The sequence below is a fragment of the Synchiropus splendidus genome, chromosome 9 (assembly GCF_027744825.2).
Source record: "Synchiropus splendidus isolate RoL2022-P1 chromosome 9, RoL_Sspl_1.0, whole genome shotgun sequence".
Taxonomy (NCBI): domain Eukaryota; kingdom Metazoa; phylum Chordata; class Actinopteri; order Syngnathiformes; family Callionymidae; genus Synchiropus; species Synchiropus splendidus.
Window position 1 is genome coordinate 16,454,951 of NC_071342.1, and position 16,866 is coordinate 16,471,816.

General features: G+C 43.6%; 3 protein-coding genes across 5 annotated transcripts in view; all 3 read right to left on the reverse strand.

Moving 5' to 3' along the window:
* Positions 1-12,584, reverse strand: part of tacc2 (transforming, acidic coiled-coil containing protein 2) — a 46,546-nt gene extending 33,962 nt beyond the window's left edge. Inside the window, exons 1-2 of one of the 3 annotated variants that reach the window (XM_053874435.1) lie at positions 5,275-5,370; positions 4,636-4,704 (exon numbers count right to left, since the gene is read on the reverse strand). In XM_053874435.1, coding sequence (XP_053730410.1) covers positions 4,636-4,704; positions 5,275-5,307 — 102 coding nt within the window. In that variant the 5' untranslated portion in view covers positions 5,308-5,370. Of the gene's footprint in view, positions 1-4,635; positions 4,837-5,274; positions 5,371-12,335 lie in introns of those variants that run through there. The other 2 variants (XM_053874434.1, XM_053874433.1) reach the window with 2 other exon arrangements.
* Positions 3,167-3,740, reverse strand: LOC128764566 (dynein light chain 2, cytoplasmic-like). The gene has a single exon (XM_053874438.1). The coding sequence runs from the start codon at positions 3,570-3,572 to the stop codon at positions 3,303-3,305; it is 270 nt and encodes an 89-aa protein (XP_053730413.1). The 5' UTR covers positions 3,573-3,740; the 3' UTR covers positions 3,167-3,302.
* Positions 12,585-13,020: 436 nt separating the features above from the next.
* nsmce4a (NSE4 homolog A, SMC5-SMC6 complex component) lies at positions 13,021-16,842 on the reverse strand. Its single transcript, XM_053875368.1, has 10 exons — positions 16,033-16,842; positions 15,873-15,953; positions 15,683-15,813; positions 15,274-15,428; positions 15,098-15,197; positions 14,945-15,035; positions 14,788-14,882; positions 14,639-14,687; positions 13,275-13,354; positions 13,021-13,165 (listed from the first exon to the last, which is right to left on the reverse strand). The coding sequence occupies exons 1-10, from the start codon at positions 16,229-16,231 to the stop codon at positions 13,112-13,114; spliced, it is 1,035 nt and encodes a 344-aa protein (XP_053731343.1). The 5' UTR covers positions 16,232-16,842; the 3' UTR covers positions 13,021-13,111.
* Positions 16,843-16,866: the final 24 nt, after the last annotated feature.

Sequence of the window (16,866 nt, forward strand, 5' to 3'; positions counted from 1 at the left end):
TGGTCTAACTCCGAATCCCACGAGACTAAACAACAGTTTTGCTGGTGTTTGTTCACCTAGAGTCTGCAAGGGAAAACTGCAGAGGTAACTAGGTATAATGTTCCCTTTCAAGGAAGCAGCAGTGTGTGATTGTTTCGAGGAGTGGTCCAATACCAAAGTTGTCATCAAGGACACTAACTTTATTTTGGATTTTTGGAACTACTGGAATCTTGCTTGGAATGTTGGACTTGGAATCAGGGGCCAAAAATACGTACTGAGACTGAGGGGCCGTGAAACAACAGAAGCACTGGAGGAAATTAATAGAAACTTAAATATTGCTACTTGCACATTATAAAATGGGAAATTATGTGCTTAAAATGTTGTTTGGCTGTATACATTCTTTGATTTTATTAGAGTAGATTGTCATTACAAATCATTGATATTAGAAGATAAAGAATATCTAGGAAACTGTGGGTCAAACAATACGATATAAAGGTACTTGTTTGTAGTATTTTCTTTTTTTAAATAATTTATATTTATTTTGTGGGACAGAAAATAACTGTTAAAAAGAGCATCACCCATGAAAAGAACCAGATTTAAAAAGGGAATTAAAAACCTAAAGTAACAGAGCTTCTACTTAGAATTTGAAAAGTTTACATGCAAACATCTTCTTGTTTCTGAGAGCTGGATAAATACAGGCAAGGGGCCACACTTCGCCTAACTCCAAATCCCACGAGACTAAACAACAGTTTTGCTGGTGTTTGTTCACCTAGAGTCTGCAAGGGTAAAGCTGAGGCTCAAGGGCCACATCTGGCTCACAATGTATTGTGAAGGGCCCACAACATCATTCCAGCATGACAAGTTTCATGAATTGTTTATAAAAACAGCCCCACCACTTGTACTCAAAGGCCATAACACACTGCACCACTGAAGCTCTTAAACCACTCGATAAGACAGAAGCATGAACCAGGGCAGAACAAGGTGGCTAACAATGCAGCGCTGTTTCCACTCATGCATCAGACGTGCAAGTTAGCGTTGGCTTCCTGTTTCCTGTCACATCTGAGGGAGCACAATCACAAACATCGCAGTTGACCTCTCACCTCTGAAACCATGAGACTCTCAGGGCGGAGAGTACAACTCTTGCGTGAAAGAGTCGCACATTAAACACAGAGTAAATAACAGCGCCTGAAGGTTAACAGCCAGCAGAGCAGCACCAGCTATATAATACTTGGCACATGACTGATCCAAACAGAGTCAGAGCCGGAGTGAGAGCACACCTTCAAAATCAACTTTTTTTGAACTGAACACTCACCCCGCCAGGCTGAAGGAGAGCGCCCACTCGCTTGGTCTCCTCTGCAGAGCTCAGTGTTTTGAAGGAGACCCCAACATGCTGCAACACATGCTGCTGACACTCCTCCCCTCCACTGACTCAGCTTCCTCCTCCCCTCCTCTGCTGCTGCCTCTCCCCGCCTGAATTTCCACGAGGCAAAGTGTGTGGCAGTAGCAATACAAGCCTGAGCTGCCAGGACTCGTCTTTGAGATGATCACCAGGAAGAAGAGCCGCACGTCCTCTTTGAGAGTCAACTCTCCGCCTTCCCTCTCTGTCCTGTCCGCTTCCCTGTTTTCCTGCTTCAGCTCCTCCCCACAGACCTCCTCCCCCTCCTCTGTTTTCAAACTGACAGTGCCTCTGCAGGTGAATGATGGGAATTAGGCCAAGGGTCGGGCCTGCACTGACCCCCTGCAAGAGGATCATGTTACACTCTGCAGAGCTTCAGTTACCCTTAGACACACACACACACACACATGCACACGCATGCATTATCCATGACTGACAAGATTTGCCCTTGAAGTAAGACAATAGAAAACAGACTTTGAACCATTTCAAAGTCTGATCCCAGCACTCGCCGACACCAGGGTCTCTCAGGGTGCCACTTTGTCAGACCTCAAATAGTGTGTATAGTTGATACATGGTCAAACTTGAGAAACACTTCACATCAACTGCACTGTCAATTTCTTAATTTCACTACATGATTATAAGGGGCAAAAAAGATCACAATATTGTCATGATATTAAGTCAGAAAAGTAAAGAATAATGTCATGTTGGTGGTCATTAAACGCAAAATACCTATTGAAAACAGTGCAGCTGGATACAAGGGTTGAGCACATTCAGCATGAAGCCGACACGATACGCATCGCGATATGTTACCAATCCAATACATTATACAGTGGTACCTCGGTTCTCGACCACAATCCGTTCCAGACAGCCGTTCGAGTAGTGATTTGATCGAAATGTGAATTGATTTTTCCCATTACAATGAATGGAAAAAGAAATAATGTGTTCCAAGCCTTAAAATAGTCTTTTGTAGGAGTGAATGTAGAGTGTCTGCTGCAGGTGCGCTGTTCCTCTATGTGTGTGGCCGCTGCATGTGGGAGGGGTTGCCGAGTGAGTGACGTCTCTCCAGAAGTGAAGAGGTGCCTGGTGAGTGTCCAGCTCTGAATGTGTGCTTCTGTGCAGTTTGGCTGTGACAAAGTCATAAACCAAGTAACGCTCTGTCCCAGACTCGCCTCATCCCTGTCCCAGCTCCAGCTGACAACAGGACATCAAACCCTGGAGTGGAGGTGTGGAGAGCGAGCACCTCCCCTGTGACACTCTACCACGGTCCAGTGTGGAGACAGGAAAGGTTTTACACCTCAATATGAAGAAAAAACAGTCAGTAAATATAGCTAACGGGACACGTCTGCATACAGAGACTGCATTATACACAACAACAAAGCGCCTCGTGGGTCAGCTGATCGGTCCGTTCACGCTATGTTTTTTCCGGCTTTTTTTGAGGGTGTCCGAGTTATGGATTTTCGTTCGAAATCAGAAGCCAAAAAATCTTGAAATTTTATGTTCGAACTCCGATTTGTTCAAATTCCGGGATGTTCGAAAACCGAGGTACCACTGTAGATGCGTGGATGGAATTTTGCAATATGATGCCGTAACATAGTTTATATGGTGGGGTGTGACCCCCCTCCTAAGCCAGGAAATGGTGCCTCCTGATTGGTCCATTCACATACAATAGAAAAATGTTCAAGTCAAGGAAGTTTCACACGGATTTCAGAGCTTCAACTGTTGCAGTGCAGTATGAGAGGCGTTGACATTATCATGTCATCTTTCATTCTCATATTACGATAAACAGGCCGATAACTCACTTTCAGGTTAAATATTTGACTTTAATTTGTTTATTAACATTCCAGTGTCGCTCATATCAGTCCGGGGGTGGGTTGCCAGGTTTGAAGACAGGGTTCATCGTCACGAACAGCGGATGAAATCTTCCTCCTCAGCCAGACTTGAAGAGTAGCACAGCCACTTGGCCCAAGTAGAAGTAAATAAAATGCTTGGTCTCATGGGTGACGTAGCTGCCGAAATTCCTGCCCACGATGCAGTGCCAGGTGGGATTGTACTTCTTGTCGAACTCCCGCTTAATGTGGGCGGCCACGTCCTTCTCGATGTTGTACTTCTCGATGGCCTGGGTGGCACACTCCACCGCGTCCTGCTGCATGTCCTCCGTCATGTCGGCGTTTTTCACCACTGCTTTTCTGTCAGACATGATGAAGATGTGGCGGGTGGTCGCGGCGTCTCTTCAGCTTCAGCTCAGCGGCGTCTCAGCCAAGTCTTCTCCTGTCCTCTGGAGGCTTCTTTTCCTTTGTTTTTTTCGTGAGTGAGATGGCTCATCTTTATGGATATATATAAACCAGACGTTTGGAAATGGCTATGATGCACCTTAAAGATGCCTTTTTCCTTTCAGAACCATCTTTAGTGTGACTCTGTGTGATGTCATCATGATAGCGTGGGTTTCCAGTCACGTCATGAAGGCACTTTGTTGTCGTCTATAATGCCTTATGAGAGACCAAAGGGTTTCAGTGCACTTTCTTGTCTCATCTCCTTATGTGATCTCCTGGTTTGGGAAAGGTCACTGAAAAACCCTTTTTCAAATGAGACACGTTTTTGTGCAGGAAAACCAAAGAAAAAGCAGTATAACGTTACTCTCTTTCAGAAGAGTGTTTAGCAATAAGTGTCGCTAATTCCTCGCTCAACTTTGTGACGTTTTTATTTGACCTTTGGGATCTTGTTTAAAAGAACTGATGCGGCACTTTGAAATTATTCTGTTGCATTTTTGACATCAGCTTTTAGGGCTAATAAACCATGTTTAAGAGCCAGAGATTATGTGGAAGCTGCAGGCTTGTAATAATGAAGTTTCAAAATGACAGTTTCATTTTAGATTTTTTATTTTACTTCTGTACTTTGGCCTGTCCACCCACCAGCTGTAGAACCTCTTACGTGCTAATGACACCAAAAAGTGTACCTAGCTAAAATCAGATTTGGGTGAAACTCTCAATATTGGTGAAAATGTAGAGATGATTTTAATTTTGTTTTCCTTCGTATGTTGATATATTGGGTGAAGTAGTGGGGTGCACAATATTAAACACTGCATTATCGAGATATTTTATTGTAATTCTTTTCAAATTTGGGGCGTATTTCAAATTCAAAAGTGATAATAGAATTTATTTTAAATTTGCAACAATACTTAAAAATTTAAGAGCATAAACTGACAATCCTCATGTGTAACCTTTCACTTTCCAAACCAACACACTCGCTCACACACTCGGTACCTTCTGAGGTTCATCCGCAGCTTCCTGTGGGGGAAACAGAACAACGGTTTCTGTGGCGCCCTCCTCCGGCTGCAAACGGTAATGAAACGCATCAGCCAATGGTTCGCTTCGTGTAAATTGTTCATGCAGCGATCTAAGACAGTATTTGTTATGAAGCTCACTTTGCAATGAAAAGGGGCATATCATTTAGAAAATACTGACAAATTATTTTGTATTAAATACAGGTATTTAGAGCGAGAATAAATAATGATATATAATAACATTTGAGTGTAAATCAAAAAGACAAGGGAAAAAAACAAAACACCAACGATAGATTCATTGAGACATTTCCAAACATTTCCAGAGTGGTCTGAACAAAAGAAGGCAAGGCTCAGCACGGTGCTGTTAGAAACTAATCCTCAAAGAAAGTTGGTTTGAACAGGCCACACAGTCGAACACTGAACACTTGAAGCAGCGACTTCACTCTTTTGATGCAAGCGTTCTGTCGCTGTAACGTCAGTCGCTAACATGCGCGCAGTTACACTCAGGTGCAGCGGCCAGAGAATCACGTGACTCTTGTGAGCTACAGAGCATGAAAGAGCTCAAGTGGAAGCAACAGACAAAGCAGCGTCCCATCCATCACCCATCCATCTCTCTTACCAAGGCCTCGGCTGTGCTGCTCTCGTTCCCCATAGCTCATGTGGCCAAGTGGGCCGACACAAACTGCGCGAGGTACTGGAGTCTCCCCTTCTGCGCCGGATTAGAGCTCTGTGGTATGAGCTTGAAGCAGAAAAGAATATAAGAGTGCATGTAGTTGGAGAGATTAAGAGAAAACCTCCCACCGAGAGCAAAGTTCTGCTCCTGCTTATGTGGGCTTAAAGACAAACAACAGGTTTAGTCTCACAGGAACCTGCATGTGACATGGGGGTCAAATAAAACTCACATAAACAGCCGCTTCTCACAGTTTGGTTCTGCAATACTTTGAAATAACTGCATTTTGACAAAGATATGGACTTCAACTGAAGTAAAAATTGTTTTGCTTGTAATGCTGCATTACACAGTGCTGGTTGAGTTAACAAAATTTCTGTCATATACAGAGAGAAATTCGGATTTAGAAAAGCACTCAGAGAGTGCGGACCCCATCAAACATTAATATGCGCTAGGGATGGGCGATAACTTATCGTACACGATACACCGCCAAACACTATGTCCAGCTCTCCAGCTCCGCAGCGTTTGTCAGCCGACACCAGCGTGTGACGGTTGTGGAGAGTGTGGTGGACTTTGGTTCACGATCGTAGTTTTAAACTTATTTTTAATACAGGGAACCTTTGATAATGACACTGGTCGACTCTGAGTCTCTGGATCCCTGTTTATTTTATTAGATGGAGTGGTCCTCACAGGTTCTCTGATGTGGTCGTCTGCCTTGGTTCACATCAACAAATGCAGGTGTCATGCTGCGCTGCTGTGTCGGCAAAACACCATGGTGAAAGTAGTTGGATATTGGACGGAGCTCCGCTCCGGTATTGGCGGTGGCGTCCTCTTCCGCGTCCCCATTAGGGTTCACTGATCGCACACGCACTCTCACAGGCAGCTCTAATGCTACGACCCGGCATCAGTTAGGGACCATCAACAAATTCTAAAGTGGTCAAAGTATTCCTGAAATCTTCATTAAGGCAATGAAAAACAGCCATTTTATGGGGAGAGAATTGTGGAAAGGTTTTTCATCACATAAGACAAAGGACTGAGAGTTTGCATAATGATTTGGAGACTAGAATATGACTAAATGATCATTTATTCACATGATTTCTGATATTTCTTCAGTAGTAGTAGTAATGTATCCAGGCTGGTGCATAGTTCAAGTCAACTGTTCAGAGACATGAGATACAGCAGACAGACACTTCAATTTAACCCCTAAATAAAGCTGGCAGAGCAGTCTGTCAGACACCAGTGGCTTCTACCAGAGACGTGAAACGTTGAATTTCTCATCTCTACACTTAGTTAACTGTTATATTTAAACATAAACAAATAATGATGTCGGAGACAAACTCCACTAATAGGTTCCATCATAAAACAGTTTCAAGAGAGACTGTAGTGTCCAACACATGCAATAGAATGAAAATGTATCGTGGTAATTATCGCCGAAATTACATTTATCGCAATAACTTTTTTTGTCCATATAGTCGATCCCTGATCTGAACCCATACTGTGTTTCTCCTTTTTTAAATCCAACATTCTCGCCGACATTTACTTGTCTCTGGGATTCTGCTCTCGAAGAAGGCGGAGGCCTTTCCTTTTGCTCCCTCCTGCCCTTATCTCCCCTGCTTCTGCTCTTTGTCTGGTGCGGTCCACGTCTGAGCTGTCTCGCGGAGCCTCTCACTGCAAACCTCGCCAAATCTAAAATAATGGTTTCGATCAGCTGGTCTTTTAATGCAATTGACCACATTTTCTCGACAAAGAAAATGGGTGACAGAAAGCCCGCCTGTCCTGCCGGAACGTTTGCAGCCGGATACATGATGGACTCCTGGGAGAAGTGGAGGATCGTGTGCCTGTCGATCCTTTCTGTGGAGGACGTTGAAGACGTGTTCATAATTGGATTTATGATGGCGGGTTTCCTGCTGATCGGTCTAAGCGGCTACCTGTTATATCGCAAAGTTCGGAAGCTGTTGGCAGCATATGTGGCCATGGAGAAGCTGCCGGTCATGACCGAGGAATTGTGCAGGGCCGGCAGCGCTCAAACTCAAGCGATAGGTGAGCTCAGCCACAAGCTGGAGGCCATTTCTGAGCACCTTCGCAAAGTGGATAACAACATGGAGAAGCTGTCAGCTCGGCTTGGCTGAATCTGGCCATCGAATTCGGACATATTGGAACAAGCCACCAGGAGACTCAGAGACACTCAAGGGCAGATGGAAAATTCCAGCATCAGCCTGACCCAAAACAAGTTGGTATCTTCATCGGCTCCCAGATACAACCGGACTCCCAAGGTCGCTCAACTCTCCTGGACGTTTTGCAGACAAGCCGCTCCGCCCCCGCCTCCTTTCCTATCACTGACTCTTCACCCTTGTCTTCAACGCCTCCTTTGGCCTCCACTGTGCCTCCCTCCCTCTCAGCACAGAAAAATGGCGGCGCCTGAATGGCAGCGGCTTCCCTCATCTGCAATGGGAGTCCTCCTGTCCCAACTGCCTTCCCCCCTCCCATATGTGCAGTCCTTGAGTTCTGTTGTTGTGTCTTCCATGTGCTCATGTGCTGAGGTGTTTTTCTCCGAAACCTCCACCTAGTTTGGGAGTTGTTTTTTTTCTCCCTACTCGTGTATTCTCACTGTGATCGCAACTTCTGTCCTCCCTGTTACGTCTTGTATGTTATCTCTTGTCGGACGGGAGTTCTATTTCATTGTTACTACTTGCGGTACAATGACAATAAAGCATTCATCATCATCATCATCATCATCATCATATAGCCTGATATTTATTTATATATAGTGACTCTCTGACAGTGACTCTCAAATGGTGTGGGTTTGGGGTCACCCATTAATGACAAGGAACGATTCAAAATATAATAGAAAAAAAGCTTTATTCATTTAAATAAACATAAAAACAAATTTCTAAAATATGAATTATATATAAATATGAATTATAAATATGACTATATCTAATCTAATCTTATAGATAGAGCATAAAATAAAATAAAATAAAATAAAATAAAAGGCAATATATTACTATATTACACAACCCACCCACCAGTTGAGAATCACCAGTTCATACGTTTGACCTCCCTTCTGTTCAGTCACCCCCAAAAAAACAAATTCCATCTTCCCATATATATATATATATATATATATATATATATATATATATATAGCATTTGAAATGTCATTAGTCGCAATGCGTTCAATGGGGCAGCAGATGGCAGGAGTGTTCCTGAAACTTTACTTTAATCTAACTGAAAACACACTTTGTTCCTTTCCCTCACCTCCAGCGAGGAAACACAACAATGGAAAATGTATTGGAAATATGTGCATCAGATTTTGAGTTGCTTTGCAACCAGACACACAGAATCACACGTCTTAAACTGCGACGCTTGGTTGGGTCAAAAACCGGCGCCAGCAGATGACGGTGCCAGAAGAACCAGCTGCATGACAGAGGAGGAAGTTGCGAGCAATATCAGTGAAGGTTTGAGCATTTGTCGATAGTTTCCAGGCCATAAGAGCAGGTCAATAATATTGAAGGACCACAATGTTCTGGAAGAAATGACTCGCACTTGTCCGAGGATGAAGGATTAGAGATGGTCATCACGCATGTGGGTTTACGGATAAAATAAACAGCGACAACTATATTTAAAGAAACAGCGAAAGAAGGTCCGAATTTAGTTTGAGTCCATCACTAAACACCTGCAACACGCGCTTCAGTCCGAGCCTAACATGCATAGAGACTCTTTTTTTCTGCTGATATCATCTTAAGTTGTTTTTTAGTTTGAAAGCTGAGCCTGTGGCTGTCTGCGATTTTGGCAGGAACTTTCAGTTTCTCAGTTTCGCTGGTATCGAGGTGCATCTCCGGATCTCACTCAGCGCTCAGTCCAGAACCTTGACAGGGACCATTTAAGATGAGCAAAACCAGAAGCCTGGGATAAAAGGTTCACTGAGGCCACTTCAAATATTGCGGGAACAAAGTGCTCGTCTGTGGCTTCTACTTAAAACAACCGCCGTTACGAAGTCAGCATCACTCTGCGTAACCAGACCAGGCAACGATACCCTGAAGCCAAACAGACACATCAGCTGTAATACCGTGGTATAAAAGACCCCCTTCGACACAGGCTCCTGAGCACCCGCTGCAGCTTCTCCAGATTCTGATGCTGCTGCCCAAAACAAACCCGTTCAAAGCGAGATTGTGCTTAGAAATTTCAAGAATATCACCCGTATTTTGCAAAAAAAAGAGCCAGATATCGAGGTTGTGCTTCTCTGACTGTGCTATACGTGAGTCAGAAACCATGGTTCTCAGGTGCAAATGAGATCCTGGAGGAGCTCCATTTGGGGTCACGTTGAATCGGCAGCCAGGAAGAGCTGAGACATCTTTCCTTCACTGGACTTAGTAAGATCAGGGAGACGCTGCTAGGTGAGTTGGGAGGAGGCCCCGGGGAGGGTCGGAGTCGGAAGGTCAGAGCGTTTCTTAATCTCACACACAACCAAAGCTCCACTGACATATATTCTGTCGTAGCTCACACGAGCTCGGATGACTCCGGGGAAAGAACAGTCCGACTGTGTTTAGTTAAAAAGCACTGACCTGGATATTCAAGACTTTATAAATAGAGATGCCCTCAACTCCACGGCCGCTCTTTATTCTAGCCTTCCGCTCAATTTGCCGTCCCGAGGTCGCAGCTCTACAAGCAGCTATATATCATTAATGGGAGTCATTGAGATTTTTTTTTTTTGTAAATCTCACGTATTCTGACGTCACTTTGCTATTTAAGTGAGCAGGGTGTAATTTCAGCCCTCGACTGTTGATGTGTGTGTGTGTGTGTGTGTGTGTGTTGTTTGACGGCAGCAGGGATCAAAGGACCCACAGAGGATCCAAATCATATGATAAGAGTCTGTCACTCAGCGGCTGTTCACCTGAGGACTGTCACAGGCACCGCTGCTGGACTTTTATCGTGTTTTTAGATTAAAAAATACGGCGTGCTCAACACATAACTGTGAATAATGCTCACCTGTTGTTTAAAATCACAGCCTCACAAGTGAAAGAGCATTTAGATGATGATTTCTCTCCTGTTTTTACTCACCACAGATGAAAGATTTCCCCGATACCTTGTTTACTTCCCCTCAGTGTTTACAGACAGACTCAAGGCCAGAGGCTCCTGCGAGGAGACCGGCTGGCTATTTTAGGTGACTGAAGTCGGTGGGTGGGGAGAAGACGTGTGTGTGTGTGTGTGTGTGTGTGTGTGTGAGGTGGGCACTGGGCTGGTGTGAGTGGCAGTTGGACTGGACCACGGTGGGACACCTGTTCTGAGGGAGAGGTGGATGGAAAGATGGTGGGGGAACCACCTGCCACACATGTACTCCAAAATATAAAAGAAAAAAAGCTTTATTCATTTAAATAAACATAATAAAACGTTTAAAATATGAATTACATATAAATATAAATGATAAATATGAATATATCTAACCTAATCTTATAATATAATATAATATAATATAATATAATATAATATAATATAATATAATATAATATAATATAATATAATATAATATAATATAATAATAAAAGGCATCACATATGGTACAATATATTACTATGTTACATGACTCACCCACCAGTTGAGAATGACCACCATTGACCTTACACCAGTTCATACTCTCCCTTCTGTCCAGTCACTCCACAAAAACAAACTCCATTTCCAAGAGCTGAATGATGAACCCCACACACACCCCAGTCTATGAGCAGCTCCTCGACCAATCCCTTGCCATGTCCCGCGTCCCCCCTCCAGCTGGATTGAACAAATGTTCAGAGTCACCATTTTTTTGTGTCCCTTACTACTGTAGCTCCTCAACCTGGGTGAGAATGGCATCAGGTACTACTCCTCCAAAGAATGTCAACCATCTGCTGGTGCTCTCTGGAAGGCCCTTCCCTTTTAAAACATCTCTCAAACCAAAGGCCCGAGGGCCAGTTCTTCATTGTGGCCCGCAAGAGCTACGAATACATACAGTTGAAATGAAAATGAAAGCTAATTCTAGGTGTGATAGAAACTAGACCAACAACAAAGCATGTGGATATCATGAGCGAGAAAGACCAGTGAGGACTCTGGTCACATGGGGCAAGTGGAGATCACAAGTGTCAAGAACCCATTTGGAAAATTCCTTCAATTTGAGAAAAAAATGAGCTTCAGGAAGAAAAACAGTCTCTTGTGTCGCGAGCGTTTGGTGCAGAAGAACACTGAATGTGTTTTCAAGCTCAACACGGCTGCAACACTGAACATTTGCGAAATTTGAATGAGAATGTTCTGGACTGTTCAATCCATTTGTTCCGCTGCAACTTGCATGATCCAGTTTGACTAGCCAAAACAAAGAACCAACCGCCCGCTGACTCGCCTCTGAGTCATCACGCCTGACGTATTAACTCAGATTTGGAAATGAGGGACTTATGGAGAGTCTCTTCTCATCTTCAGAAGACTCACTCACCGTCTACAGCAAGCATCCCATTTAGCTTCAAGCAAAGTGATGTTCTAACATTAGCAGCAGCAAACACTCACCACTTCATTTACCTGGAACTCTGAACTTTTACACCTCCAGCGACACAATATCACTGCGATTTAAAAATATCAACTCACTTGATCCATCATACATTTTCCATGCACCACGTAGGTATTTGTCCTCAAGCCAAACACACGCTTTTATTGTGTAATAAAATGCTTATAACACGATCATAACTCCATATTTTAGAGGTGCTGATCCTCGTCCCTCAGAAGATCTATGAGTTGGTCGCTGAGGAAAACATGAGCAAATGCAAACATACAGAGCATAAAAGAGAAAGAATCATGTAAAGATCCTGCAGGTGATTCTCAGGCAAGTGCATGACTGAACAAGCACATATTCTGCAGCAGCTTCCAGCCACATGCCATGTCACCTCGCAGTCAGCTGATGGCTTTACTCAGCACCCGGCTCCTCCCTCGGCTTGGCCAGAGCTTCTCCCAGCAGCCCATCCTCCGACACCACACCACCATGCTCGCCTCTTTACCTTTCTGTTTGGGATTCCGATGCAGCTCCCCATCTTGTATTCCATCCCCTCCTCGGGTGAAGTGACTCTGGCACTACATGGTCGGCAGAGCACCTTCCTGCAGAATTGCATCGTGACCCCTCAGCATCGCCCACACAGGCTGCAGCTCCTCACTGATCTCTCATCTTCACACGGAGCTCATCGGCGCAGGAGAAGATGCTGCTTTTCTCCGCCACATTGCATCATGGTTGAATGCACCGAGGATTTGGAGGGAAACACAGGGAGGGAGGAGTTGGAAGGAGGTGCCTGTCTCTTTAAGAGAGCCGGAGGATGGTGGAGCTACATCACCATGGTGGTGAGAGAACGCACTCATCCAAATATATCAGGTCGGATGCAGCCAGTCATAACTGGAGTGGAATTACAAACAAAATGAACACACAAATATGTCGGGCGGAAAATAGGGCAGACAGGTGAGACAGAAATATGCCAGGGACATATTTTAAAATTAATTAATATTTACACGAAGGAAGATATTACACAAAATATAATATGGCTGTAACTAACACAATATTATATAACTTCAAATTAGGTCAGAATCTTTTCGCTTACAGCTGTCATGTGACATTTTTGACCGCTTCACTATTTGGATTTAACACTTTAAAATAAAAATAAAAACACTCCCAGTCAAAAAAAACGTTTGATTTTTGCCTTTTTTATTAAACTCTATAACATTCAAACATTTATACACAAATGAACAATGTAGAAAGGAATATCTGACAGCCGGTTGCTCAAACACATCAGTCGTTCTCTGGGATCATTGGCTCCTTGATATCATAGGCAAGGATCAGCTCCTGGCAAAGACAAAAGCAAACACAACTGTTCAGGCGCATGTTCTCAATGGACCCGTTTTGTCAGCAGAGATGTTTATAACAGTGCTGTGTTCAAGTCAGATTTGTTCACCTTCCACATCTTCTGGTTGATCGAAACAATGGATTGTGCACGAGTCGCAGATTCTACACCGTCGTCATTTTCCACCGGGGCTGAACACAATGAGAACACAACACGGGTTGGCACTTCTCTGGGGTTACAGGTTCTTGGTATAAAGTTTCGATGTTTTTAAGTGTAATTTTCTGACTTACATTGATGGATAAAATATTATATTTGAAATTTAGAACGTCCTTTATGGACGTGTCGAAAACACCCATTTTTTTTAGCTCAGAGTTGATATCACAATTCTCTGCCACAATTTTTTTCCTCATGAAATATGAAGTTTATTGCACATAAACCATGACAAAACAAAATTGCCGCACCAAATGGCGAAGCAGGCAAAATGGCCTGTAAACAAAGGATTCAATGAAAAAAAGAAAAATATTCAACTGGTCCTAAAAATTATAAAATAAATATGCAGAAATAAAACACATCTGCCAATATAATAAGGCGTAAGTGACAAACAAAAACAACCCTGACTATGTCATTGAAAGATTCCTGGCAAGAAGGAAAGAATTGGAAGCACATTTCTTGCTATATGGAAAGCAAGTGCATCTGTTGTTTGTGGTGTTGGAGGTGCTGATAAAGATTTGTGTTACTTTGCTGCGACGAGTGAAAAACACGTCGAGCAAATCACTTGAGACTGATGCGAGTCATCCGGTTTGAATCCAAGATACAGCCACACAACTGAATGTGAGCCTTTTTTCAGAACAAGCTCATTTTGAGACTCCCGGTTTGTCATCCATATTCCTTCAGTTTTTATCCTGTCGCAGAGCGATCAAATAACTACTGCGTTCACATCACAAGTGGAGCATGTGACTACAAGGCGCTTCATCATCCGCTGAAGGTGAAGCCATGGGCGTTGTGGGAACTGGGGAGCGTAAAACACACCAAGGAAAGTAGCATTTGTGATGCAAATCTAGTCTGCTTGTAATTTTAATTCAAATAAATCAGACACAAGGGTGAATCGAAATCACTATTTTTTTAAACAATTTATCGTGCAGACCTACTGGACACTGTTTTCAACACTAGTTTAGAAGTGATCCTCATGCGGCTTATGTAGGAACAAGATCTAAATTTAGTGGATGAGGTTAATATTCCGGTGCACTCTATAGTCCAGAATTTACGGTACATCAGAAGGACAGTGTTGGACGAAGAATGGAAAAAAAAGGAGAAGCGGACGACACTACTGAAGACATGGATGTGGTGACTTGAGGTTACAACCTGACAAGCAGGAAGACGTTGACAAATACAATTTAAACACGATTGGCTCTGTGAAGTACATCCAGTGTTAAAAATATACATGTGTTAGTGAGTTTAATAAAACATTCACTCACCAATACAAGGCAGTTTGTCTCCATCGAGATAAAGCCGGGCCAAACCGTCCTGCAACACAGACAACTGTTATACTCGATGATCGCCAGTGTGAGGCGCTGCTGCCTCACTTAGGTCTGCGCGACAACTTGGGGCCACACAGGCAACTCACCCTGATGAGAAAGGAGGTATGAAATATATTCTCTACTGTGAGGGAGAAGGATGTGGGGTTGATCACAAATTCATAGTAGGGGATTGGAGTTGTTGCTGAAAAAGGATTCATTGATAATGAGCATTTAGACAAGACTAACTTTAGACTTTAGACGTACGATTCCCCTGAAAGTAGCTCTTGAGGTAACCCAGAATTCGCTCCACCTCTTTCTCTGTTGCCTCTTGGTGCGACTCTCCCATCTTTTTCAGCTGAAAATCAAATGGTTACGGTAAAAAAATGGAGACAGTTTGTGGTTGGCCAAATGTCGGACCTGCGTGGGCATGATTCTTTTTGTCTCTTTTGAAGGGGCTTTTCTTTGTCGTTCAATTCGCTGCTTTGCTGGTGGAGGATCAGCATGAAAGGAGCCCATCCTTAAAAATAAATAAACTAATAAAGATTATCCACTTAAGCACTAGAAACTTAAGAAGTCAAAGACTCGACTCCTACATGTAATGGAAGGTCGGTGTTCTACTGAAACAGCGCTCAGCTCTCCTAGTGACTCGTGTCCAGGCGTCTGAAGGCAGGTAACCGTCAGCGGTGTCCTCACCAGACGCATCATCTTCTTCAATGTTCTCCAGTCGGTTCAGACCCATGAAGGTCAACTGGAATAGAAACAGAATCACCTCCCTGAATTGCATGAACAACCATCATGTTTTGAGGAACTGTTCACTGCATATCAAACAGATGAACTGAAAACATTGTGTTTTACTTGTCCGGTTGTCATTCATTTACTATGTGTCTTGTTTGCTTGTTTGTTTTTTTCTTTTTTTTTACAAGCTGTGGGGAGCTACAGTGAGATGATAATGGGGTGAGAGACATATGTTCGAAGACCTTAAAGGAATATGATTTTACTCACAAGGTGTTGCGTGAAAGTGACAGTGTCGAAGGTGGAACCATCTGCAAGCAGGTGCATGGCTTTCTCCTTCCCTAGCTCCGACGCCACAACAAGAAGCTGAGTATCCATCGCAGCTTCCCGAGTTTGTCGCACTGGAAGAAAATACAAAGAATCACACCGCTAAACTTTGCAGAGTGATGACGTCACATACCAGATTTAAAGAGCTCGTTGGCCTCTTGAAGGACCTCTGTCAGTTTATTGTTGGTTTCGTTGAGTATCTCGTCTCGGTCCTCTGGGAAGAAAAAAGACCATCACTTGAGTTCAGTTCAGTTGCGATACTAACAGCCAGTGGCCACCCAACAATAACTCACGTTGAATTGAGTTCAAGAGTTCCCTGTATTTGATCCGAATTGTCCTCCTCACGACTGGATCGTTGCCGTCTTGCTGGTCGTCTGAGTCCATCCCCGCTTCGTCGACGGACTCGCCGTTCTCCTGCTCCCCTCGGCTCCGGTGAGAGGAGCCGTTTTGCCGCGTTGTTCCTTCGTTGTCGCTGGTCCCTCCACGCCTCATCTTTAAGTCACTTTGGAAACTTATTGGAGGGAAAAACGCGACTGAGGAAGACTCGGCAACAACTCCGAAGTGGGAAGTTGAACACAACTTTTTCCCGGCTGCCTGGTAGTTTTAAGTGTCCAAAGCGCTCGGACACAAGTCATACACCCCTGTTATTACTGACTAAATATACAGACTAGACATTAATGATAAACACTTAGGCAAAAGTGTCTCCTGTCTCGGATGCTGATGCTGAAAACACGGAAACGTTCGCGGCAGCTTGTTGTAATGTCACTGCCTTACTCCCTCCGAGAGCTTATTTTTATTACGTCATTTCCTGCCCGCATGCGCAGATGGTTGTACGCGCTTGACGCATAAATTAGCATAATTATCAACGTCACTACGGCAAGCCTCGGCAGACATACGTGCACTTTGTCGAACAGGCTGTGCTTCACATCTGTCCTAGCAATAGTATCTTATGTCTTGGGTGATGGCGATATATGCTGTTACACTGTGCTGCACATTTTCTGTTGGTTGATAAATTGTAAAATCGTAACTTAATTTTCTCCTTGTTTGTCTCCTTGTACTTTTCTTTTTATGTTTACTTAACACCTGTGTTGAAAATTACAACTACAAAATGACTCAAAATGTGTTTA

Bases quoted from the DNA above. Each gene is read 5' to 3' on its own strand.
- LOC128764566 (XM_053874438.1), bottom strand. From the start codon at position 3,572: ATGTCTGACAGAAAAGCAGTGGTGAAAAACGCCGACATGACGGAGGAC.
- nsmce4a (XM_053875368.1), bottom strand. From the start codon at position 16,231: ATGAGGCGTGGAGGGACCAGCGACAACGAAGGAACAACGCGGCAAAAC. The intron at 15,954-16,032 runs GTGAGTTATTGT...TTTTCTTCCCAG, and splicing joins ACTCTTGAACTCAATTCAAC to AGGACCGAGACGAGATACTC. The intron at 13,166-13,274 runs GTGAACAAATCT...TGTCTTTGCCAG, and splicing joins TCAACCAGAAGATGTGGAAG to GAGCTGATCCTTGCCTATGA.